The sequence below is a fragment of the Arvicanthis niloticus genome, chromosome 13, assembly GCF_011762505.2.
Source record: "Arvicanthis niloticus isolate mArvNil1 chromosome 13, mArvNil1.pat.X, whole genome shotgun sequence".
In the NCBI taxonomy this organism is placed as follows: domain Eukaryota; kingdom Metazoa; phylum Chordata; class Mammalia; order Rodentia; family Muridae; genus Arvicanthis; species Arvicanthis niloticus.
This window is the reverse complement of record NC_047670.1, coordinates 71,659,562-71,686,902: the sequence shown is the minus strand read 5'-3', so window position 1 is coordinate 71,686,902 and position 27,341 is coordinate 71,659,562. Positions and strand designations below refer to the sequence as shown.

At 45.6% G+C, this 27,341-nt stretch overlaps 1 protein-coding gene across 13 annotated transcripts in view; it reads right to left on the bottom strand.

The window, feature by feature from the left end:
* Window positions 1-7,717: 7,717 nt before the first annotated feature.
* The window catches only part of Pced1b (PC-esterase domain containing 1B), a 137,213-nt gene continuing 117,589 nt past the window's right edge, over window positions 7,718-27,341 (bottom strand). For 7 of the 13 annotated variants that reach the window (XM_034517267.2, XM_076911966.1, XM_076911959.1 and 4 more), the window contains one exon: window positions 7,718-9,382. In XM_034517267.2, the coding sequence (XP_034373158.1) occupies window positions 8,015-9,328 (1,314 nt within the window). In that variant the 5' untranslated portion in view covers window positions 9,329-9,382 and the 3' untranslated portion in view covers window positions 7,718-8,014. Of the gene's footprint in view, window positions 9,386-16,146; window positions 16,777-19,234; window positions 20,279-27,341 lie in introns of those variants that run through there. The other 6 variants (XM_076911962.1, XM_076911968.1, XM_076911965.1 and 3 more) reach the window with 5 other exon arrangements.

Below are 27,341 nucleotides of genomic sequence, written 5' to 3'. Positions count from 1 at the left end.
GCCATGATAATCCAGACTTAGGTGTTTTGTACTTGTTTTATATATTAATAGAGTTTATATTTTAGGAGGAGAAATGTTAAGAACGGTGGTTTTGAGCATAGTCCTCTTCTGTGAACTGTCTAGACATCAAAATTCTAGGGTTCCACTCTGGACGCATGAAATTGAAGCTTGGGGTCTTGGGGGGCCTTGTAACACACCAGATAACCTTGAGAACACTGGCGGCAAAGGTGGTGGTAATCGCTGACAGCGGACCATCACTTTGATGGTGGGACATCATTGCAGAGGTAGAATACACGACCAAAATTTGCTTGGCAAGGGGCTAGAAAGATAGCTTGCTGGCTAAGAGCACTTGTTGCTCTTGCAGAGGACCTAGGTTTGATTCCCAGCAGTCACATGGTAGTTCACAACTATTAATAACTTCTCTTCCAGGGAGTCCAGTGATCTCTGACCTCTGCAGGCACCAGGCACACATGGGGTGTGTGTGTGTGTATGCAGGCAAAATACTCATAATACTCATATTAATAAGATAAATAAATCTCAGAGCAAACAACAAACCACTTGCTCAAACTAACCCATTCTATTTTGACCCGGGAGTAAGAAGTGATAATACCAATATCTTCACTAATACACCATGATTCCAGTAAGATAAGAATTCTTACTGTGTCCTACACTGTCCAAACATGACCAAGTTTGTGCCAGCACCTGCTAGAACAGCCTGCAAGTGTAAGAAGTAAAGATACCACATATACCAAGTTCAAGAAGTCCTGTATCAGCCAAGGGAGAGGCTGGTAGGAACATGATGGAACCTGCTCCAGAGCCCATGGATGGCAATCAAACCATATGGGTTTCCCAGAGAAGCTCTGGGGTGCTCTTGATTTATTACGATGGGCCTTGGCTTAGGACTGGAGTCCTGCTCCTAAAAAAATGGTGTCCCATGTTTAAAGAGGGCATTGTTGGTGATGGCTGCTTGGCTTCAGAACACTGCTTATTCTCACTCCCCAATACCATGTTCCATTGTGATGCATCTTGGGATACTCTGACTCTGATACATGTATCAAATGCCTGGGATACTGTCATGGTTTGAATATGCCTGGTCCAGGAGTGGCACTATTAGAAGGCATGGCCCTGTTGGAGTAGGTGTGTCACTGTGGGTGTGCACTTTTGAGACCCTCATCCTAGCTGCCTCAAAGTCAGTCTTCCACTAGCAGCCTTCAGATGAAGATGTAGAACTCTCAGCTCTGCCTGCACCATGCCTGCCTGGATGCTGCCATGCTTCCACCTTGATGATAATGGACTGAATCTCTGAACCTGTAAGCCAGCTCCAACTAAATATTGTGCTTTATAAGACTTGCCTTGGTCATGGTGTCTGTTCACAGCAGTAACCCTAACTAAGACAGATACACATCACACTCTGCAGGCTGTTCTAGCAGGGGCTGGTACATGGTCATGTTTGGATAGTGTAGGATACAGGAAGAATTTTTATCTTAGAATCATGTATTAGCCAGCATTCTCTAAAGGAATAGAACCAATAAAATGAATATATTACCTTCTTCTCAATCTCAAGCATCTGTCTACTCCAGCTTTCAGGGCAAATTTCCCATGCCTGACTATTTCCCAGAAATCCCTCCCCCACCCCCAGTTGGAACTGCCACCTTCTATTTCCTGCCTCAGCTCATTACCCATAGGGTTTTCATTGATTGACAGGTGATGCTTCCATACAGTTCAAGAGAATTGCTTACAGGCTGAGGTCCAGATAGTTCAACAATGGCTGGTTATGAACCAATGAAAGGTCAAGAATCCAGTAGTTGTTCTGTCTATGAGGCTGAATATCTCAGCTAGTCTTTAGCATACATTGGAGTCCTGAAGGAGAGTCTAATGCCAGTGAAGGAACAGAATTGCTAGGAAGAGCAAGCAAGCTAAGAGGGCAAGCTTCCTTCTTCCATGTGCTTTGTAGAGGCTGCCAACAGATGCTGTGGTCCACATTAAAGGTGGATCTCAATTTCCAAAGATCTGGATTAAAAATAGGTCTTCTCACTTTGAATGATTTAAGAAAAGAAAAGAAAAAAAAAATCCCTCACAAGTACACCCAGCCTCTTGAGTTTACAATATAAGCAGATCATAATTATGCCAACGTGATGTAACTATCCCATGTACAATCACAAATATATTTTAGAATAGGTGACAATGTCTCTTAAAGGACATTCTTTTACTCAAACTTTAATCATCACTGATATTTTCTTGATGTTACATTTCACGATAAAGAAATCGAGGGAAAAAAAACCACAAATATCTCTACAAGCACATTCTTAACACAATATGACAGAAACACTCATGTCAATCACAGTCCTTTTTTCTGCAACTGGTCACGTGGCCTTAGCTGGAATTTATAGCTGCTTCCACTACCCCTGACTCTGTATTTCCTCTACCCACAGCAAATACCTCAGCAGGCCTTGGCTCTTTTCCTGGAGGAGTGACCCATGCCTTCATTCCTGAGGGGTCCGAGCTCTTAGTCATCCTACCTGGACTGTTGTAGTGTCCCACTGACTTTAATCACAGGCCATGGTGATTAAAGATTCCAAGGTCCACCCGACAAAACCGGAGTCTGAATCTGAGAGTCTTTAGTAAGCTGACTGGGAACTGCTTGAAAACAGTGACACAGAGCAGTGAAGCTTTTAGGGCAGACACCATATCCTGATTGGCTGTTGCAGAGAGAAGTAGAACAAGCAGTTTAACAGAAGCAAAGACTGGCAGTTAGCCATTTTTGCTAATTGCCATCTTGAACTTAAGTTGGACATGGTTGGGTCATTTTCTAAGAGACTTTACCATAAGAGGGGTGCAAGTGGGGGCTGGGGTGAGATCTCAGTCAGACCTTAGATGGCTGCAGCACGGGCAAAGTAGAGGAATCTTGATGTTTTAATAACAGTAGCACCAACAGATGCCCTACAGAATGTCCTCTGCTTCAGACATAGTCTTTCTTACCTCTATTGTGGAGAAGCAATCCAATTTCCCCCTTCGTAATCTGGATCAATTGGTCCAATCAGCAAACTGTTGTCAATGTAGTAAACCAATGTCAAATGTTTCGTTAAGATTCCCTTCTACGCTATGACAGAGAGCTAGAGACTTCATATGGTATATCCTTGAGGTAAAACTGTAAAGGTATACTGTTGGCCTTGCCAACTGAAAGCAAATTGCTTCTGGTGGTCCTTGTGGACAGGTACTAAGAAAAAGGGCATTTGCTAGTTCAATAGCTGCACACCATATGCCAGGAGATGCGCCATTCTGCTCAAGTAAGGACACCACATCGGGTACAGCAGCTACAGTGGGAATCTCTTCTTGGAGTTTTGATAGTCAACTGTCAGTATTCTCCACAATCATCTGACTTCTGCATGGACCAATAGGAGAATGAAAGGAGATGTGGTAGGGACACATCTTTTAGGTCCTTGATGGTGGCATTCATTTGTGCAGTCCCTTCAGGGATGCGATACTGGTTTTCCTCGATGGAGTTAGCTTTAAGGCTTCAATTTATCTTCTCCAGCCATGATAGTCTTCACGCCACAGGTCAGAGAACCAACGTGAGAATTCTGCCCACTTCTGAGTATATCTCTATCCCAATTATATAAGACTGAAGAAATAACTACAGGATGAGTTCAGGCACACACTGAACCTACTCTGAGTCAGACTTCAGCCAAAACTCTACTAACTACCCGATCTCCAAAGGTCCCTACTTTCATTGGAGGGTAATGATGTTTGAGGCGGGGGCATGCAACTCCTGGAATCAGCATCAATTCAGAACTAGTATCCAACAGACCCCCGATTGTTTCCTTTCCCTCAGTATACAGATATCCTTGTGTAAGGACATAGGACCCTTTTTTTTTTGTTGTTTTTGTTTGTTTGTTTGTTTTTCGAGACAGGGTTTCTCTGTGTAGCCCTGGCTGTCCTGGAACTCACTCTGTAGACCAGGCTGGCCTCAAACTCAGAAATCTGCCTGCCTCTGCCTCCCAAGTGCTGGGATTAAAGGCGTGTGCTACCACTGCCCGGCAACATAGGACCCTCTTAATCCAACTAAGCAGTAGCATGTTTAACCCTCAGGTCTGGCCCAAGGAAAAGGGCAATAACAAAACTCATTGTGCTGGTGCCCCTCTCACCATTTTGCATCTGTGATCCTTGGCCCAAGGAATGGCACTGTTGGGAGGTGTGGCCTTGTTGGAGTAGGTGTGGTCTTGTGGGTGTGGGCTTTAATACTCTTGTCCTAGCTGTCTGGGAGTCAGTATTCTGCTAGCAGCCTTCAGATGAAGATGTAGAACTCTCAGATCATCCTGAACCATGCCTGCCGGGATGCTGCCATGTCCCTGCTTTGATGATAATGGACTGAACCTCTGAACCTGTCAGCCAGCCCCAATTAAATGTTGTCCTTAGAAGAGTTGCCTTGGTCATGGTGTCTGTTCACAGCAGTAAAACAACGAAGACAGCATCTTATAGGATTTGTGAAGGGCAATGTCTCTGGGCCTTCCCATAGAGGATTGCGTTTTACACAGCGTATCCACACAAGCAGTACTATTTCCCTGAGCTTTGAAACCTCTTCTTCAACACTAAGCCCAGGAATATTATCTCCAACTCCTTTTCAGTACTTCATTTTTTTTTTAAATGAATGCTTCAGTCCATCAAAAAACTTTTGACACCTTTTAAAAATGGGGCGAGTTTCCATATGATGTATGTAAATAAACCTCAGCCTGGTCGTTTTATGTTCCTTCCGTCATTATCCCACACCCTTAAGATCTATTCCCACACGTGCCCTGACTTCTGCTTGAATGAATTAGCAAATTCATTAAGCTCTTTAGTGGGTAGCACACCTACCCAGGAGCTTTACTGTCTACCTCCTCTCTAGGAGCCTGCTTGGCCTTAAATCTGGTTATAGATATTAAATCTGGTTATAGGGCTATTGGTGGGCCCCGAGGGACATCAGGATTGTCTTGCCTGGCATTTCCTTCAGAGAAAAACCACTGCTGGCTTAGCAGTCAACGTGGGATTAATTTTTTCAGTCAGGAAGAAAAGGGGGGTGGGAGGGTACAGTATCTTCTGCTGAGGTTGGAGAGACTACTTCCTCAGGTGAGATAAGCCCTTGAGAATCTGAGGGCTCGAAGTTCAAAGTTCTCAGCTTCCATAGGGCCCTCCCACACATTCCCCTCCCATGTTACAGGATCCCATTCTTTAACAGTCAGCAGCTACTGAGGTTGGGACTGAATTTTGGCTGTGATTCAGCCAACCTCATGAGGGCTTTGGTTTGATTCTTTGAATCTTAAACTCTGGCTGCTGGAGAGAAAATTCTCTTCCGGGGCACACTTAGAAACCTTTAGAATGTCTATGCTTATCTGAAGCTCGACAGTTATGTCTCGGCGTTCACTGCCCATCATAGTCTGAGATGCTACCAGCTGGTTAATTTTAATCACAGAGCCCATTCTTTTCCTGTGACAGTTTATCCAGAGATGCTAACAGCAGCCAAAAAGCATCATTTCCCTTATTTTCTCACAGATTGTCAAAAAAGTCTTATTTATGGAACCACCAAATCTGTTGCCTCTGATAACTGGTCATTCAGGATAACCAAATGCATGTCTCTATTTACGTTTGTAAAACAACAGTTCGCACCATGGGCTTTCAGTTCTCTCTGAGCTTCTAGGAGAGGCTTCCGTTAGGTGTTGGCAAATTGGAAAGCCTATGCTTAATATACTTAAAATATTCATCCTTATGCTCTAGAACTTCTAGTACCAAGATCATGTGTGTGTATATATGTATACACACACACATACATATTATTTGTATATATATGTATATTTTTATGTTTACATGTGTATATTTACACACACATATATGTAAATATGAAAAGTGGATTTACTAGAATGGCTTACAGCCTGTGGTCCGGCTAGTCCAACAATGGCTGTCTACCCAGATGACTAGGTTTTAGTTCATTTCAGACATGGTCAAGTTGACAAGTAAGGACAGCCATCACACATAGATCTCAGATTTGCGACTCCCCAAGCTGTAAGAGAGCCACAGCTGTGTAGGAAAACACTACCCACTGAGAAACAACTGTCAGTGACTGGCCATGACCATTTGATCCATAACCCAGGAAAGTCATCCCCAGTTCAGGGTCTGGCTGTCAGCAGTGTGTCAGCAACTTGGTTCAGCATGAGGAGAAGGATGGGGACTCATACTTACCGGTCTAGCTCAGCCGAGAGATATGAGAATACCAGTTTATTGGCTTACCCCTGAAAACACAAAAGCTCAACGTGACTCAGATGGGAAGCTGCATGCTGCTGGGAAATAAAACCAGAATTAAGGTAACTGAACATTGTGAGGGTGGATGGTGCCAACCATGGATTGGCACCAACATGGATGGGACCAGTGTCCCCTCCTCCTGAATCTGAGACATTCTGACAAATTCTGATTTTTTTTCACATTTCTAGGATCCTCAAAGGGCACTGTGCTACTTCAATGACACCCCATCAGATGCGTCACACAGGTGTTACAGTTACAGGATCTCTAGAAACTTGGGGTATAGCCATACCGGCACCTTGTAAAGCTTATCTCCATATTCATCAAAACCATTCACCATGGGAGTGCTTGCCACTCCAGGACCTCAGATACCGGGACCTCTGAGATACAGACCCCTTTCTCTAGGAATGTTCTCTAGGGGACAGAGTGCTACTGTGTATTTATGAAACCATCTGGTCTTGATTTCTGGTGTTATCATGAATTCCATCCACTCTCCAGGAAGAACATTATTACATTTAGAGATGGTGGGACCAGGAGCCTACATACCAGTCCAATCCCTCAGTAAAAAACTCCCATCACTCGGATTTTACTCACGTCTTAGTTGAGTATTTTATCTGAGAAGGGGCCTAGCACTTAGACACCTAGTGACTTACACTTAGTCTTGCATGTAGAATACAAGATGTGACCATTTCTCAAAGCTGGTCCCAAGAGGGCTTAGGACTGGGAGGAAGCCCCTTACAATTTGCAGCTTTGTTCTACAGTGGTCACTCACATTACCATTAAGTGTGGCTAACCTTTCTCCAGTTTCCTCACATCCAAAGACCAGGACTAGTCAAGGGATCACCAAGCAGAAGGTAAGCCTCCCCTCGAACATACATGGTTTCTTGTTCATCCAAGGACTTCTAGTGTCTGCCCCTGGTCTTCCCTTCTGGGGATGACACAGCTGTCGTGAACTCGGTCAGAGCTAGGACAGTTAATGGAGGCTGAGGACATAGCTTATTTGGTAGAATGCTTGCTTAGCATGCATGAAGCCCTGGTTCTCCATAGCCCACCAATCAGACCTAATAGTGCCTGTGGGTAATCCCAGCATGCAGGAAGATGAGTTCAAAGTCATGTTCATGTTTGAGACTGGTCTTATAGGCCTGAGATCTCTCTCATAAACACACACACACACACACACACACCCCTACCTTAATGTAAATGTCATTTGTTTGGACTTGGTTTTCTTGTTTTGCAAATGTTATGGAATGATTGAGAAAACAGACTCCTTTACATCGGCAGCTGTTTTGAATAGCTTACTAAGCAGCTTTCAGAACCACCCATTTAATACATATAGCCCTTGCTGAGAGCTAATGGGTTAACTGCAAGGAGAGCCCGCCGCCATTAAACACAAATACGCACACACGTCCATACACACCTCACACATACACACAACAGGCAGAACCACTTTTGGAAACAATTTCTGTATTTCAATTTTATTTTTACAAAAAGGCAACAAGAATAGCGAGGGGGAGGTAGTAAGAATGTTTGCTTGGTCACTCAGGGGGAAGAGATGGCCTCAGGCAGCAGGAGTGGGCCAGTCTGCTCTTCCCTGCCTCTGTTTCTAACAGCAATAAACAAAGAAAAGTCCAAGACAGGACTAGCCGGGTTTAGTTAGCAAGGTCACTGTATTAGACCAACAATGAGACAAAAAAAAAAAAGACAATCACGTGGCCCCATCCAGAGGTAAGGCTTAGTCAGAAGACTACTGGGGCCTTGACTCTAGGCAGGCCGGGGCATGTTTTTGTGGTCTCCTGGGCCTCCCTCTCCAAGGCATATAGGGGCCACGAGCAAAATGCCTTGGGAAGCCCCTATGCACTACAGGGGCCTGACGCTGATGACAGGGTGGGCGGAAGTTGGGCACATGTGGCTGGGGATAAAAGCTAAAGTCGCCTTCAAAGGAATATCCAGTGTGGGTAGGTGAGGGGCTATCTGAATGGATATAGAATTCATCTGACTGGAAAACAGGGTCTGAGGAAAAATAGGAAACTTGAGGATAGAGTGGAAATGGGGGCATCGGCTGGGGCGGGGGTGGGGGCGGGGGCAGGGGACATCCTAGTAGGGGTGGGGGTCTTACGGGCAAGCCAGGGGACCGGAGTAGGGGAGGTGGCCTGGGAAAAGGACAAGGTGGAGACTGGGCAAACACCTGAGGACCTATGTTGTTTTGGGGCTGCCTTTCCTCTACCTGGCCTGAACTTTCCCATGCCTCAAAACCAGGCTCCCATGGATCTCGGTGGGGTAACTCCACACCCCACGCATCAGCCATGTGGGCCAGCAGCAGGTAGGAGAGCTTGCGGTGCGCATGCTCATTCCAGTGCACACCATCTCCCTGTAGGTGCTTTCTGGCTTGACGGAAGTGGAAATTTAAGTCCAGCACATCAAAATAGTGCTTTGTTGCTTCCGCATGGCTGTAGAAATTGGCTTGGGTCACTTTCTTTTTCAGGGTAGCTACCGAGATCCGGGGGTACTGGCCCTTACACTTCTGTGGGAGGAAGGCCGCCTTGATCTTGTCACCCAAAGGCATAGCAGTGTTCCACACTAGCAGGCACGACTTGGGCAGCACCTGGTCCATGCGCCCAAACAAGTTCTCCAGGTTCTGCTTGTAGCTACTCAAGGAATTCCGCCCATACCTGGAGACGTCCCAGAGGCAAGAGTTCATAATGATCACATCTGGGGCATGATTGCCAGTCCGCAGTTCCTCTAGGACACTCTCCATGTACTCAGAGTAAACCCGTGTCAGGAAGTAGAAGCGCACCAGATGGTGGTCCGAGCAAAACTCGCGCACCTCGCGGTAATCTGTGCGGTTGTGCAGGGTATCCAGCTCGCCTCCCATCTTCAGCTGGTCCTTTTCAAAGCTCAGCTCCCCCTTGGTTCTGAGCTGCTTGTTAGTGAGCAGGCAATCCTTCTGTAGCAGGAGCACCAGGTCCTTGTACACCGCCCTATGCACAGAGTCCCCAAGGACGACCACAAACTTGTTGTGGAGTAGCTGCTGGACTTCGGAGGCCAACAGGCGGACCATGGTGCCTGCGGTGTGCCTCTTAGCTCCCTCTTTTGCACAAGCTGCGTCTGGGAACTGCTAGAACAGAAGAGAGAGTGCTGGGAGGGACTCACCCTTAGGCAGAGCAGCAAGCACTAAGAAAGATAGGGGAAGTACAGTATGGAGCTGCAGCCTGAGGGTGCAGCCCCCCCCACCCCACCCTCCTGCCCTGTACCCCCCATAGGGTGGAGGGAGGAACATTGCAGGCTCCAGAAGGCAGAGTCTGAGGGCCGGAAGGAGGAGGTAGGTAGGGAAGAGGGCAAGAGGAGAGGGAAGCCCTCCTAGATCTGCAATTTCATTTAACTATTGGGCAGCTCTGGGCTGCCCAGGCTCAAGCCAGCCAGGAGGCAGGCACCACGAGTAACCACTTAAGACAAATTAACAAGGATACACTGTTGCTTGTGTTTAGATTCTGTCTTCTCTGATAGGCCATATATTTCCCTGTCACCTCCAACAATTGCCATTTCTTGAAGCTCAAACCATCTTTAGTATATTAAAGATCCAAGCACTTGGCTGGGGAGATGGTTCCGTGAATAAAATCAAGAACCGTGCGCACCTGCTCAAATTCCCAGTTACAGACGAGCAGAGCCCAGCTTACCTGTCAACTTGCCTTGCCAAAATGGCAGGCTTCAGGTTCAGTAAGAGAACCTATCTCAAAAAATAAGGCAGACGGCTGTGCCTGGTGATGGCTGCCTTTAATCCTAGCATTTGAGGCAGGCAGAGCCATCAAAGGCTAGCCATGTCTATCGAGTTCCAGACGGGCCAGTGCTACACAGGGAATGCTGTCTCAATAAACGAGTGTGAAGAAAAAGAGCGGAGACCCATAAGAGAAATACCAATATTACATCTCCTCTAAAATAAATAAATAGATAATAAATAATTAGGAAAATCTACGTGAGTGCACATGTGTGTGCACACACCACCCTGCAATGCCACCCTCACACCTAAATTAATAAAAAAAAGGCTCTTGAGATGTAGGCAGCACATAGAGAAAGCTCTAGTTGAGTCCTCTGTTTACAATCAAAGGGAAAACTCTAATGACAGACAGTGTCTCACCTTTGTCCCAAGCGTGGTGTGTTTTTTTTTTTTTGGGGGGGGGGGCATGTAACTATCAAACTTGATTTTTCTTTTCTCCTGTCAATCTAGTTAATCTGCATGTCCCCGGGGACTGAGCTAAGTACAGAAAAGGTTTGGCCTTACTAAACACTTTGGATGAAATGCCGACAGACATGGAACTCAGCTCCGAAACCTCAAAATTAAAGTGTGATGGCACACGTCTTTAATCGCAGGGCAGCAGAGGCAGAGGCAGGAGGATCTCTGTGGGTTAAAGGCCGGCCTGGTTCACACAGCCAGTTCCAGGACATCCATGGCTGTGTTTGGGACTTCCGTCTCCAGATGTACAGAAACTGCACGTTACCTTCTTCAACCTGCCACTTAGGATGCCTCTTCTGGGACAAGAGGTAGAAACATACTTAATGCTACCAATACACTGACAGGGAGGGGCAGAGAAGTCATTTCAGGTACTTAGTGTCGTCCACTTGAGAGCTGTAAGATCATATACACGGTAAGCATGTTTAAATAGGCATGGGTGGATAGCTAGCATGACACTGTCAATCTGAGAAAGGTTTTGCTGTATATTCTAGGCTGGTCTCGAACTCCCAATCTTCCCGTCTTGGCCTCTGGGTACTGCTGTTAGGAGTATGTACCACTACATCTGAAACTAATTTTTTTTTTTTTTTAAAACAGGGTCTTACTAGGTGGTCCCTACTATCCTGGAATTCACTATGTAGACCAGGCTGGCCTTAAATACCTCAAAGAGATCGGTTGCCTCTGCCTCCCAAGTGAAAGGAATGGAACCACTAGGCCCGACTAACAAATTAAGATGTCAAGGCTATGCAGCTTGTGGTTTGAAGTGGTCACAGGTATAAATTATGAAAACAGGGAGAACAGCAAGTTTTCAACAACGTAAAAAACTTGTCTTCACCCATTTCATTTAAATACTGCAATCAGAAAAAAGTTTTCCAGGAGCAGTGCTACACCTTTAATCCCAGCACTTGGGAGAGACAGGCAGCTATCTGTTAGACCAGCCTGGTCTACTTAGTGGGCTCCGGGGACAGCAAAGGTTATGCAATGAGACCCTGTCTCAACAAATCCAAAAAGAAAGTTCTCAACAACAGCTCATTATCACGAAGTAGCCAGTGGTGCATTAAGTGAGGTAATGCACACACAGGGTGGCAGATGCTTCTCAGTTCACAGAGTGCTCACGTAGATCACAGAGAGCCAAGAGTTGGATCCCTGTTACCACACAACCAGGTGTGGTGGCAGAAGCTGCCCAATCTCAGTGCTTGGGAGGGAAAGAGGTAGATCAGAAGTTCATGGTCATCTCTGGTTACAGAGTGAGTCTGAGGCCAGCCTGGTGTCTCAAAAGGCACAAACCAGCAAGCAAACAAACAAATAAAAACTCAAACAAACAAAGACAACAACAAACAGAAAGAAAAGAGAAAACAAACAAAAAAAAAGATCCTGAGTTAAACATTATTTGTCCTCTGAGCTCACAATTACTGATAAACTGGGCTTGGTATTACAGGATTATGTAATGCTAGCTCTTGGAGGCATGAGGATAACCCCAAGGTCTTAGGCCAGCCTGGTCTATATAGTAAGACCTTGTCTCAAAATACCAAAATGTAAAAGGAGGGCAGGGGGAGGAACTTCACTGATAACTGTAATATAAGCTGAGTGTGGCAGTGCAAGCCTGTAATACCATACAGGAAGATCAGGGGTTTAAGGCCAGCCTTGGACAAAACCACACAAACATATTAAAGACACTTCTTTGGAACCAAGATACCATACTGGGTGGAACACCACTCTGCTTGCTTCAGCTCAACTCCTTAGCCTCTCTGTGAAACAGGACTACAGGACTCACATCAACTTAATGTAGGGACTGAGTGTTGAGTACTCAGATACTGTTTGTTCTCCTAAGTCTGCAGGTCCTCACAGAGACCAGAGTGTCAGATCCCCTGAAGCTGGAGTTCCAGGCAGCTGTGAACAGCCTGATGTGGGTGGGTGCTGGGATCTGAACAACAAGGCTCTGAACCTGAGCAAACTCTCCGGCCAGGATGTACTTAACACAATGCCTGTCAAGCTTCTCAGTATGGGTTAGAGATTGGATTCTCAGTGAGCCAGCTACAGAACCGCAGTTTAACCATCTGCAAAGAGAGGGGAAGCTGTTCATCTGACATTGGGGTTCTACAAGACTGAAGGAGACGATGACAGGCCAGGGTTTTGAATATAATGCTGGTATTTACAGAATGGCTCTTGGGTGATCTACTGAAAACATCATCCTATCCGTTCCTATTCTATAGAAAAGGTTATAGAGAGACCAGAACTAAGATTCACTCATTTTATTTATAGGCAACTAACTACCCAGGGTGGATAGTTGTATGTAGCTGGGGGTGGGGCTGGAGAGAATGAATATACCAAATCTCATCACTCATTCTCAAGCTTGAGACACAAATATTAAACCAGGTATTAGCATAACCCAGGAAGACAAAATACTGCAGGTTGCGACTTCCCTGTGGGAAAGTGTGGTTCCTGGTATCTTAACCAGGGAACCTTGGACCACACACTGCTCCCAAGGCTCAGGGCCAAGTCAAGCAGAACTGTCTACAAGAATTCTCCATTGTCCTGGGTGTGTGTGGGGGGTAAGGGGGAGAGGTACAGATATCGTGAAGGAGAAAAAGAAGCCTTCCAGTGAGCAACTGAAACCAAAACTCAGAGAGGAGGAGGAGGCAACAACCTGACAAGTCAGACGCCCTCTGCCCCATGAGAAAGAGCAGGCCATGCCAGGATGGCGCTCAACACAGGATAAAACCCAAATGCTACTTTTAGTGGACCAAGAGAACAGTCAGAAAGGGTGAATCATCTCAGATGTTTAACAAAGACTGGTAACTTCCAGTTCCGGGTTCTTATTTATAAGAACCGAAACAAAAAAGGGGATTTGCATATAGCCAGGCTAGAGAAATTTGCTAAATTCCCTTATTAAGTTTTTGGAAGCTATTTTACAGACTCACTTAATGAGAAGGGAACACACAGTGGGTCAGCTGCTGTCTCAGCCGATGTGGTGGTCAAACACCTATAGTTCTAGCACAAGGCGCCAAGGATGGATTACTCAAAAAGAAAAACTAAAATGAGTTGGCCTCTTCCCTCCAGGGAAGAGATAAGAAAAGACTGCCAAGGACAGATAAGATGGGAGTCCTTCAGAGGGATGTGTGCACAAGTGCCCAAGGCTGTCTGAAGAGGGGGCGGGGTTGGAGGCAGAGGGGTACAAGGACTGTCACGACTGCCTACAATTCATTCCACTCTTAAAATGTGGCCCGCTTCCCCAAATTCTAATTACTTTCTGTTTTGCTGCAAGATCTGAGGCTGTAACCCTGTGAGAGGAATATGCATTAATGATAGCCGCTGCTATAAAAAAAATGACTTTCAAGGAATCTGCTTGTATTTCTCAATTTGGGGATAATTAATTTTTCAGTAGCGTCATAAGACATGAATTATAAATCTTTGACTGCTACTTTTTAGCTACCCCAGCCAAACCCAGAGCATTTATTTTTCATTAATCAATGTTTTGTAGTAATAAGGTTAGTTTTGGAAGACTGACAACGAAATAGGCCATAGGCCAGTTGCCCCAGAGATAGGACAGAGGTCTTAAATCATACAGACCTAACAAAAGGGATGCTGCCTGCCTGGACTTCTTGCAGGAAAAACATGGAACTAGTTTAATTGTCCCATGCATCTGACTAAATACCCACTGTAACATTATACTAGGATTATAAATAGCTCCTTTCTGTTTAAGGGCATTTTGGGAGAATCAAATTGTCTGTCTGTCTGTCTATCTATCTATCTTTCTATCTAGTGTTTTGACACTGGGTCCTACTGCATAGCCTGGAACTCGATGATATTTAGATCTGGTTGGCCTTGACCATGGGAGACCTGCCTGCCTCTGCATCTTTAAACATGTCCATCTCAAATCAATATTTTTTGACTTTTCTAAGATCTCCTTCAATTTTAAGGCATTGTACATACAGACAAAAAAATAATCTTTCTGCCGGGCAGTGGTGGCGCACGCCTTTAATCCCAGCACTTGGGAAGCAGAGGCAGGCAGATTTCTGAGTTCCTGGTCTACAGAGTGAGTTCCAGGACAGCCAGGGCTACACAGAGCAACCCTGTCTCGAAAAACCAAAAAAAAAAAAAAAACCAAAAAAAAAAAAAAAAAAAAAAAAAAAAAAAAAAAAAAGGCTATTTCTAAGGGATTCACATACCTGACTTTCCTATGTTCTGGTATTAGTTTAGTTTTAAGTTGAACTAAATTTGTCAAAAATTATCTGGCCTGAAAACTAGCTTACATTAGATTGGCCCAGGCCTACTAAGACAATTATGGATCCTAGGGTGGCTTCAAACTACTGGCTACGGATATTCTGGGGGAGGGGCAGTCACTGGGCTCTGAACTGGGAATTCACCACACTTTTGATTTGGGGTAAGTTAATATCCGCCAAAAGTGGTATAAGTACTATTTTAAAGGTGGCTTTAGGGTCACATCAAATACATAAAAGTCCTGTGAAGAATGTGGTTAAGTGGGGTCACAAAGTAACCACTGCTGAGGAGCCGCTGGGGAGACCAAGTCTCCTCCTCCCGGGCCAGGTGGCGCCACCTGCTTAACAGGCCTCAACCCTTCAGCCTAGTTCAGTAAAAAAACGTAGTTTCCAGTGTGTCAGGGCCTTGACAGCTGTCACTCTGCACATTTAACTTGGTTGACACTTGTGACATAATGGAAATTTGAACCACAAAGACGCCTACCCTTGGAAGTGGGTTCCAGGTGATCACAAGTCCTGCTTATGCAGGAGCTGAGATGGCCCCACGAGCCTGTGGCTTTACAATCCCTCCACACTAAGGCCTAACACTGCGATTCTTTTGGGAAAATATCAAATGCTTAAAAATTACAAGCTTAAAAACTTTTACAGCAGTTCAAGGCCAGCTCAGTCTACAGAGTGAGTTCCAGGACAGACAGGGCTACACAGTGAAGTCTTATCTCGATAATCAAAAACAACAAAAAACCCAAAACAACAAAAACAACTTTTCATATGGGCTATATAAAGAAATGTAAGAAATACATTTAAGAATGAAATGGCAGCCCCTAATATTTGCTATGCAGACACTTTTTGGAGAAAAAGATAACCTTTGGACAATTTGGAGTTTCTCTCTTTTTGTTCTTTTTCCGAGACAGACTTTCTCTGTGTAGCCCTGGCTAGCCTAATTCGCTCTGTAGACCAGGCTGGCCTGGAACTCAGAATTCCTGCCTTTGCCTCCCGTGGGCTGAGATTCAAGGTGTGCACTGCCGTGCGGCTCCCACTCGGATCCTTTAAACAATTCGTGAGATTTTCATTTCAATCGCATACAGCGATGAGAAGTTTAACCTCACCATCTCGAGTCGTTACTTCAACTTCCCCTATAATCTAACAGGGGAAGGAAAAGGCTCCAAGAAACCACAGTGCCATACTGGTCTCAGCCTGGAAACTCATCTTCCGGAGCCTCGGTTTCCCCTTGGGTAACAGAGGAGACGAGAGGAAACCCGGTGTCTCAAAGGCCTAGTCACGCCTGCGGGACTCCGAGCCCCCTTTCAACTCCAGCACAGCAAGCTGGCCCCACCCGGGTTGTAGAGAAAGCCCGAGGACCCGAAGCCCCCACCCACCGCCACCCCAACCCCGGGGTCCCCCTTCCCACCAAGCGCAAAGGCAGACACGTACCTCCTGGGTTAGGTCAGCAGCCAAGTCGCGCCGGGAGCCTCCTACATCTCAAGCTACCTCCCGAGGGCTGACCCTGCGCTCTGCATGCTAGTCACTAGTCCTAAGGTTAGCTCCCACCCTTCTAATTTCTCACTGCTCTGAAAAGGAAAGGTAACTTCGCTGGCTCCACCTCCAGGCCTGTCCTACCGCCTGGCCTTCAAAGCCACGTTTTTAAAGCGCTGTTTGCACAGCCTGTGTCCGGTCCTCTCCCTCCCACTCACTCCTCCTTTGACTTTAATTTGGCTCCCAATCGCATCAAAACCGAAGACGTTTGTCAGTAAATCACCACTGGCTTCTTGGCTTCCTTTCAAAGGCCGGTTCTCGTCCTTCCCAGCTGCTGTTGACCGTACTTCTGTAACGCCCTCCTGAGTCCATGTCACCGGCCCTGTCCTCCCCTGGAGCCAGCCTTTGCGTACCTCTCTTCTCTCCCAGGGGACTCCCTCAAAGTTGCTCTTCCTCAAGGCTCTCTCATCAGTTCTCCAGCCCTCTTCCACCTCGGTTTCAATCACCCTCAGGTCCTGGAGCAGTCCCGATTTTACCCCAGAAAGTTCTGGCTTTCGCCTCAGCCAGACTGTAAATGGCTTCTCTTCCCTAGACCCAGGAGGAGGAAGACAAAGGACCACCCATCACCTTATCAATACTATTTGTATGCAGATAACTCAGAGTTAGGCAATAAAGCCACCAGGCTGAGAGGGAGGGCCCGGGATTGGGCCCTGGGGTTAGATCCAGCTGGAGTTCCCGGCCAGATCTGCACTCTGCCGGCTTTTAGGCCTTCTGGCCTAGAGGGGAGGGCAGCCTAGTAAATTACTAGCGATTTCTTAAGAGTTGATGCTGCTGCCACATTTTAAACCAGCCCTTCCTCTACCCGGGAGTTCTCAGCTCCAGGCATTCAGGTGTGTTAAGTTCTGTAGTGGGGGAAGGGAGGAATAACAATAGCTTTTCCAGATTCTCCAGGGTTCTTTATCCTCTCACCAAACTGACAATTCCTAAGACAGTTCCCTCCTGACCTTTGGACACTCTTCCTCAAGGTAAATATTAGTTGTGGTTTGGAAAGATGACAGGCTGCTCTTGGTGTTCAGAACTTCACTTCTGCATGGAAATATATGGCTGGGTGGACATAAATTCTATCTCAAAAGCTGGCTCGAGTCATTTCTATTTTTCAGAAATGGCTGTCTCCACTATTCTTTTTTTTTTTTTTCCCCCCCCCCCCCGAGACAGGGTTTCTCTGTGTAGCCCTGGCTGTCCTGATACTCACTCTGTAGACCAGGCTGGCCTCGAACTCAGAAATCCGCCTGCCTCTGCCTCCCAAGTGCTGGGATTGAAGGTGTGCGCCACCACCGCCCGGCTCCACTATTCTTGAAACATCCAAATCCTTACACTGATAGCTCAACTCAACTATTTCTATTTATTTTTACTTTTTGGGGAGTGCTAGGAATCCAACCCAGGGTCTGACCCATGCTAGACAAGACATGTGCTTCTACATTATATACTATGTAGCAGATTGCACGTTAATAATATTAATCATACATAGAAGATAGCATGGTATGCATTCTATCATTATATATGTAAGGTAGACATCCATGCATATTGAAAACATGCTTTAGGGTTTTGCAACATTTTCAGAAGGTGAGCAGTGTTCAGTTTTACTTCTGGTTTAGCATAGTTTACATGACTAATTTTTGGCATGTTGTGTGTGTATGTGTTTGCCTGTCCATCTGGGATCAAACACAGGATCTGTTTAAGATCTATTCATTGAAAGTTTTGTCAGAGATTCTTCCTTTGTCCTTCAGACAGGTGTCTCTTTCCTCCTTAATGCTTGGTCTGCTACTACAGTTAACTAACCCTGTCAGGCAGGCTGTCTTCAAGCCCGGCTTCCTCCTGCCTTCACATCCCAACTGGTCTCAAGAGCCCTCTCTCAGGTCCTGGTCTCCTCCGATGTGCCCTCACTTGCCCATGCACTGTCCTGTGCCTCCTTACAGTGGATATACACAGTGGATCCTCACAGGCTAGTCAGGTAAAAACTTTAGTTTCTATTTACAGAGAAATCAACAGAGGCAAGCAGAGATTATGCAAAATCGCCCAAGATTGCTCAGTTACACACACACACACACACACACACACACACACACACACACACACACAAAATATGGTTTCAAAACCTGAGCTTTTAACCCCAGATATAAATATTTGCTGAAATTAAAAGAAGGAAGTAAAATTATCTAGAAAGAAAAATGTGCATGTTGTTTCCCTCCTGGCTATTCTCTGCCGGGAAACCGATTCTGTACACAGCTTTAAACATTTCCACAGGGAAACAAAACAGGTACGGAGTTTATCTGGTTCTGTTTCCACCACTAGCTAGCTAGCTTTATTACAAATTATCATTACTTGTGGTGAAATAAGGCATTTCACCAAAGATTTAGCAACACCAATCTGGTAACATTGTTTCAGGCTCCTCTGACGACCTTTAAGTGTTTTAACTTGCTTATCCATGTATTCCTCTTAAGAAATAGGTACTTTTCATTTTCTTCATTTACACATTCAAAAATCAAGGTTGAAGATGGAATGAACTCCCCGGCTTCACAGTCACCGGCTTATGGAAAGCAGGACTGGGGTGCCAAGTCTCTGTGGTCAACCACAACAGACAAGATTGCATAGACAATAAATACATTCTGCACCTCCTTTTCCCTTCAACACTGAATTGGCTGTTTTCCTGTACCTTTAAAAATATTTTTTTTAAAGAAGTTTAATTGTTTACCAGTGTAGACCACATAACAGCTTGTCTTTTGGTGCCACCAAGTCTGGTGGCTGGAGTTCCCCCCCCCCATCTGCCCAGTGACTCCTTACAGTAAAGATCTGAAAAAAGATGGTCAGAAAATTAAAATGTATATTTAAAAGAAAATGGGAAGCAGAGCTCTGGAATCTCTCAAGGTCTTTCTCAGTTAAGCAGGGTGGAGGAGGAAGAAGACAAGGAGAAGGACAGCCTGGGCTACAAGAGACCCATTAGTGAAAGAAAAATAAGAAAGAAACCAGAAAGCTGCAAAGTACTTACTTATTGAAACCACTGGTGACTTTTTAAAAAAAAAAAGGTGTCTCTCTGTTGATTCTAGATCCTTCCCTAGATAGAATCTTTTCCTGGCTGTAGATCAGAATGGCCCTGACTCTGTCTTCGGGGTAAGTAAGTTCAGCGCTGGGTGCTGCAACTTTCACAAGGCAGTGTCTGGGGAGGTGATGCCATTTCCGGTGGCCTCTGGGGCAAATGACAGGATACAGCATTTGCTCTCTTGCTTTAGGAAGAATGATGACCGAAATTTAAGACTGCGTCGTCGTTAACGTGGATGAAACCCTGACGTGATGGGTTGGCTCTGAATTCATTTTCATGTTTCCTTTCTCAGTAATTTGAATATGACCCTTCCTGTTCTTTAAAAGTTTGGTTACTCCGTTTTTACTATGCCAGTGTGGTGAATTCGAAGCAGAAAGCGTTAGGCGTGGGGAGGAGAAGTTGGGGGAAGAGATTTGGAAAGATGAGAGAGATCTCTCCCTTTATTTCTCATTTAGTAGCCATAATCCTGTGTTGGGGGAGAGGGAGGCTCTGCTTTTAGCCCAGCCTCCCAACTTCCCCTGCGGTTTGCGCACAGCCCAGTAGGTGGGAGGACTGCCCCTCCACAGCTGGGAGTCAGAATAGAGGCCCAAGGTGGCCCAGAAAAAGGGAGCCAGGTCAATGTAGGAAAGGTCAGAGCCAGCCCAGGTCCCTTCTACTCCCTCTCCCAGACTCCCACTGGAAACTCTCAACTGCTGGGAAAGAAAGGGCCTCTGATTCCAGAGATAAGCATTGGCCTTGGGTTCTGGTTGGGATGATCTCACTGGGGGGAGGGACTCTCACCTCCTACAAATACCAAGATGAAAGAAGGAGGAAATGAATCAGAAGAAAATCAAAACCAAGGAGAAGAGAAACTTCAAAAAACAAATCAAAACAAAACAAAAAAAAAACAGCTTTAAAAAAAATAGTGACTCTTTCATAGGTGTTCTAAACACTTCAGAGTAATTGGTAGAATGGAGTGTACTGTTTTGTGTGTTTGTGTGTGTGTGTGTGTGTGTGTGTAAAACTCAGGCCCTGCCCTCTCTCTCTCCAGCCCCAGCTTCCAACTTCCATTATAATAAACTGTAGAGCCAGGCAGTGGAGGCGCACACCTTTAATCCCAGCACTTGGGAGGCAGAGGCAGGCAGATTTCTGAGTTCAAGGCCAGCCTGGTCTACAGAGTGAGTTCCAGGACAGCCAGGACTACACAGAGAAAACCAACAAACAAACAAAAAACCAGTAGAAAGTATGGAAACAAGCAATGTTCTGCAGTGAGGCCAGTGGAGCGGCCCGTGCTCATAATCCCAGCACTCCAGAGGGCAGCAGCAGGATCTCCACAAAGCCCAGGCCTGTGACCCGACTTTTGGCTACTTTGTGGGTTCCTTTTCCTTCCACCCTTCTCCAACCCTGGAACAGGAGGTGGGAGAGAAAAAGGGGTGGAGGGAAGGGGTCTACAATATCCTTTGACTACTTCCTGCTGGGTAGGGGCATCCAGGTCCTTGGGGCAAGGTTGATCTTCCATGGCAGTATATCTAATTTCTTCTTTTTCAAACCACAACCAACAGCATCCAACCACCGGCCCTTCTATTGGGGCTCTAGCATTTATACATCCTCTGAAAAATCCCTAGAATTCCAAATGTCACACGCAGGCAAAAAAACTATCTTCAGCTGTCAAAACCACACCTCTCCCTGCCAGTTCACTAAGTCATAGTCAGCTGCTGGGGACAGTCTGAATCAGCCCTTTTCCTACACCTGGGATTAAAACAAAACATATTCTTATAATATTTCTGTGTTTAAAAAAACAAAACAAAACCCCAAAATTCTCACCCCACAGGCCAGCCTGAGCTATAAACGAAGACCCAGTCTTCAGCACAAACAACAAAGGGTCCCAGGACAGTCCTGAACTTCCCCTGTAGGCTTCGCCTCGGGTCTTGCTCTTTCACTACTGTGTTATAAGGTAGGATAGTCTACAAAATGGGTTCTAGCTCACATGTGCCTCAAAGTTCAATCCTGTACCTTCTGTGCTGTTCTCGTCTTGCCTAAATTATTTCTCTCATCTTGACCAAATTGTTTTCTATGTTTTAATGAATTTGAATAGTCATTACAATGTCTCCAGACAGGCCTTCAGTCTGGGACCCAACTAGAAACCTGAGTATCCTTAAATTCAGAACAGTGTCTTATGTAACTTGAGGGTCTCTGCCCTGGCCTGGTGCCAAGGGTTCTGCACATGAGTTGCAGATGCTTCCAAGGCCCGAGTTCCAGCAGGTCTGTGTGCTCTGAGAACTAGCTGGGGAGGGCACCAGGTTTTCTGTAATCACCAGGAGACCAGAAACCAGAGGAGCAGTAGTAAATGCAAACAATAATCATGTTTATAATCTTCAAATTTAAATTTTTCCTTCTTCCCAGCATCTGTCATCAGCCTGTATTGCTGACCTGGCTCCAGAGAATGCTTCGGAACCTAGTGAACCCCCCTTGTCTTTCCCCACCCCTAAAACGCACTTCCTCAGGCACGCTCTTTTCATGACATGAGGCACGGTCTTGTCACCTTCAATCTGCAAATGGTGAAACTGAGGCTCTGCAAGAACGTAATGGCTTGTCACCATGATGGAGTAGGACAGCATTTTAGAGTCAGTCCTTCCAGCTGCACAGTCAGTACTAATTATTCTGCTTAAACCAGATGTGGTGGCACACGCCTTTAATCCCAGCACCTGGGAGGCAGAGGCAGGCTGATCTCTGACTTCAAGACCAGTCTGGTCTACAAAGAGAGTTCCTGGACAGCCAGGGCTGTCCGAGACAGGGAAATCCAGTCTTAAGAAACCCTAAATAGGGCTGGAGAGATGGCTCAGGGGTTAAGAGCACTGGCTGCTCTTCCAGAGGTCATGAGTTCAATTCCCAGCAACCACATGGTGGCTCACAACCATCTGTAATTGGATTTGATGCCTTCTTCACATAAAATAAATAAATAAATCTTTAAAAAAACCTAAATAAACAAACAACCCTCTCAGAGATGATTTTGTTTACTTTATGAAAGGATACAATAGGATGGTGGGGTGTGGCTCACTTGGTAGAGTGCTTGCCTACCATGCATAAAGCCACAGGTTCTGTTCCCCACATAAACTGACTGGGCATGGTACCTTGTGCTTGTAATCACAGCAATAGAGAGGTGCAGGCTGGAGAATCAGAAACTCAAGGTCATCCTTAACTATATGTGTGGTTGTGAAGTGAGCCTGAATTACATAAGACTCATAGGGGGGGGGGGTCATGAGAATGTGTCCCCACCTAAGGGAGGGGGGAGAGGGACACGGACACACACACACATACACACACACACGAGAAGAATGTGTTGCCAAGTCTCCTCTCCTCTAGAAGCAACACTACCAACTTTGTCAGAAACATTCTGTACAGGTATTCCAGAGCTAAACAGATTCTATACTCTCAAGTCAGGATAGAAAGCAAACAATTATCTTGATGACAGAGTTAGGAAACTCTGGGAGTCACCAATAAAGTCAAAGTTGCCCACAGAGGCAATGTGTGTTCTCCTGAGACAGGATTGTCAAAGATGATGAATAAACTGTGCTTCCACACAGCTAAGATAACCTATTTATCTTGGGTTATATATACAAACCTTTACTCTCATTCCTAAATCTGAACAATAACACTCATACATATACTCCACAATTTTGCTTGTGAAAGGAAGTTCTCTTGAGCCTTGTTGTATGTTATACTCTCTGAACAACCCCCGAACCCCTAAACCTCACAGATCTTGTACATAGTCACTGTGGACACTAAAGGTGTTGGAGATGTGGCTCGGTTGGTAAAGTGTCTATGATAAAAATCCACGTTTAAAAAAAAAAATGTGTCTTTTAATAAGTATCAACTCTACTTCGTACCAGTTTGTCTTGACGTTCTTTTCTACAGCAAAGTGAAAAACTCTTGGGTTTGCCTAGATGGAGGTCCCCAAGGCTCAAAGGTCCTGGGCTGACAATACAGTGGTAAAGCCAGTCAAGCAAGTGGCACTGCAGCCTGGCCTTGAAGCATGTGACTTGGTCATGTGACTGACCCTGGTCTATAGTCTCCGTCCTCCAGTGTGGGGAGCTCTGAAACTTAAGCTCACAAGTTACTTGGTGACTTCGTGTCCACTGGTGGCATGGACGGAGGGCAAAGCTACCGTGTAGGAGAAGTGACCTAAGCCCTCTGGCTTTGGGGCCAATGGAATGGACTCACATGGCTTCCAGGACCTTGGTGGTCAGTGAACTCCTCTGAATCTACTTTTTCTTTTGTAAAATGGTGGCGATAATCACCACTATGGGAGTGCAAAGACGGGATGAGATTATAAACCTGGCACAATGTGTCCATGAGAGTAGTAAAAAAAGATTTTTCTATTTTCTCTCTCTCTCTCTCTCTCTCTCTCTCTCTCTCTCTCTGTGTGTGTGTGTGTGTGTGTGTGTGTGTGTGTGTGTGTGTGTGTAGCTGCAAGAAATAGAGGGTGGAACTCTCCCCCTGGATGAGGAAGAAACTGGCCATACAGGCCAAGCAACCTGTAGGGCTTTTTTCTCTGGTCTATCTCAGCAAGGTGGGTGAAGGCGTAGAGCAGGCCAGGGGGCATATTTAGTCAAGATTGGAGCTTGCTCTTCTTTTTGAAACAGGGTCTCACTATGTATCCCTGACTGACCTGGAACCCCTAAGGTAGATCAGGCTGGCCTTGAACTCATGGAGATCTACCTGCCTCTGCCTTATGAGTATTAGGATTAAAGCAGTGCACTGCCATTCTCTCAGCCATTTGTTTGTTTTGAGACAAGGCCTTATTATGTAGCTTTAGCTTGCCATTCTCCATATGAAGACTAGGCTGGCCTCCACCTGCCTCTGCTGGGACTTTAAAGGTTGTTGTTGTTGCTGCTGCTGAAGTGTATGCGTGTGTGGAGGTGTAGGTTTTTTGCACAGGAATGCAGGTATCTGTAGAGGCCAGAGGAGGCTATGAGACTCCCTGGTGCTTGAGTTACAGGTGGTTATGATCTGTATGACATAGGTGCTGGGAACCAAACTCAGCTTTTCTGCCAGAGCAGCATGTGCCCTCAACTGCCGAGTCACCTTTCCAGCTGTGGGCTTTGCCTTTTGGTTTCCATTCTCGTAGACTGATATTACACATTCATAATTTACTTAAAGTCATGGCTTACTTGAATCCAAGTATATAAAATCAGTACTTTAGATAGTAGAAAAATATTTTTAATGTAAGGGCAAAAATAATGTGCTTTCCTCCCTCCCTTTTTGGTGGCGTTGGAGATTGAATTTACAGTCTCACGGATGCTTGGTAAAAATTCTGTACTCTGCCCAGTAGTGTTCCTTCAATATCAACAACCCTTTATTAGTTCCAGCCACAGGGTAATTAAAGCTTATCTGTTTCACCCACCTTCTCTTCTAGGAATCAAGTACTCTGAGTGGGCCAGAAATGAGCCCATTCAATATTTATATAGAGATGCATCTACTTCAGCCAATAGGTGTTTGCATTCAGAATTATGCTGGGCTATGTTTAAGTGATGGCCGAATTTAGCAAATCAAAAACATGCCTTTTTTTCTTTGCGTGTGTGGATATAATGACCTGCATGGTTTTGGTTATTTCTCTTCTAAGAACTTGTGATCTGTTTCTTTAAGTCCATATGAATGAGTCAGCTGTGTATTAACTTGGCATTGGGGAAGCAGAGACACAAGGCCTGATGAAAGACTGAGGCCAGCCTGGTCTGCATAGTGAGTTCCAGGCCAGCCAAACCTGCATGTTTAGACTCTGACACACACACACACACACACACACACACACACACACACACACACACTCTGAATAATCTACCTCCTCTAATAGCATATTAAGAATCGTGTGGAGCTGGGGTTATAGCTCAGTTGTAGAATGTGCATGAGGCCCCGGGTTCAATCCCCAGTACTACATAACAAACACCACCTTCCTTTACATTTAAACCTAACATGGTAGTACACTAGGTGGGCAATCCAGAACCTGGAGGGCTGAAGAAGCAGGATCACTGTGAGTTTGAAGCTAGCCTGGCCCATTTAGTGAGACTCTGTCTTAGAAGGACAAAACAATAACAAAAGAATTTTGAGGGGACCATGTTGGGGGTTGCTTCTAATGTTTTGTCTTAAATTCGCTCCCCAAATCACATGGGAATCTGCATGTCCAGATGAGGGAGGGTCCCTGTCCTCAACTGTTTTTTGATTAATCAATAAAGAGCCAGTGGCCAATGGTTGAGCAGAGTGAAAGAGGCGGGACTTTTAAGATTCCCAAGAAACACAGGGGAGAGGAAGAAGAAATTCCACCATGATAGGGGTGTAGGACAGACCATGCCATGATAGGGAAGCTGAGAGATCAGAATTAAGAGCCCACTGACAGGTAAGAACTCAGGAAAGTGGGCCCAAGGGCCACTTCCCTGATTGGGTCTGGGGTAGTAGAGATGAAATGTAGATTTTAAGAGGTGTTAACTAAGAAATACCAGAGGGGAGTGTGTGCTACCCACGGGAGGTTCAGGAAGTGCCCAGCCATTGAGCTAGTGAGCCATATTAAAAATAATGGCGTGTGTTTTTTTTGTGTGTTTTCATTCGTGAATCCAGAGAGCTCTAGCTAGAAGCTCAACCCATCAGGACCACAGAGCAGATTAACAATTCACTGCTACAGGACTGGACTGAAGAAGATGCCTCAGTGATTAATACTGTGCACTACTCTTAGAGAGGGCCAGTTTCCAGAACTCTCACCAGGTAGCTCACAGCTCCAGCTCTGAGGGAATCCAATGTCTCTGGCTACCTTGGGCATTTACACACACACATTCACATATACACGTGCACATACATGGGCACATACACAGGCACACAGGTACACACGAACATGTCAAGTAAATCTTTCTTAGAAAACAGAGGACTTCCCAGCACTTGGGAGGCAGAGGCAGGTGGATTTCTGAGTTTGAGGCCAGCCTGGTCTACAGAGTGAGTTTCAGGACAGCCAGGGCTACACAGAGAAACCCTGTCTCAAAAAACCAAAAACCAAAAAAAAAAAAAAAAAAAAAAAAAAAAGCAAGCAAGCAAGCAGAGGACTCTGGAAGCCAGGTGTGGTGGCAGACATCTGTAACCCTAGTTCTTGGAGACTTAGACCAAAAGGTCATGAGTTCTAACCCAGTCAGGGCCATATGGTAAAACCTTGCCTATACATAAATAAATTGCACTTTGAGCTCTGAATTAAAACATCTCATGAGTTCTGCTTTAGTAAGAGAACTAAGGTTTGTACTAGATCAGGATATACCAACTTCTCTTTGGTTGCTGCTAAGCAAAGACTTAGGAGGTTTGAGAATGGATGGAAGAGACCCAGGATCCCAGTCTGTTGAGATGCCTTGAATCTATCTACAGCTGTCTCAGGATCCTGTGTACAAAGTCTGTCTGGGCGTGGCAGGTCAAGAGAGTCTTTATCTCCTGAGCCACGTGACTCAGGATACTTGACTGTTTTACACCCATTTCCAGTGTCAAAAACTGAACATGCGGATTGAGCAGCACAGTTTTCCATTTGCTCTGGGTAGTGGTGTGTGCGGGGGTGTGGCTCCGCTCAACTACAGGCAGCTCGGCTCAGTTTGTCTACTGGGCAGTCCTGGCAGGTATCCTAAGCCCTGTAGCAAACAGAGTTGTTAGGATAATCAGCAGAGCATGGTGTGCCAACCACCGATGCCCAGATTGTTCTTAACTGATATTTTGAGAAAGAACAATGCATTCCTGTTGGCCACGGCCCACCTATGTGTAGCTCGGCATGGAGACACCATCCTTTACAGTGTGGGGATCCTTTTGCCTTGTTGCTGCTCAAGACATCCTGTGCCCTTAAGTCTCCAATAAAGTGTGATTTCTGCAATCTGGATCGCTGGCCCCTTCTCCTTGGTGTCTTAGGTCCCTTCTGCCTGTGGCTTCTGGCTCTAAACTACAGGGAGTGAGGTTTCAAAACAGTATATATGTATCCATGCCTTCCTCACATATAAAATAATATTCTGAATGATTAGCCACAGGTAAAATATAAAGGCTTATAAGCACCCTGTGTTATGGGTTG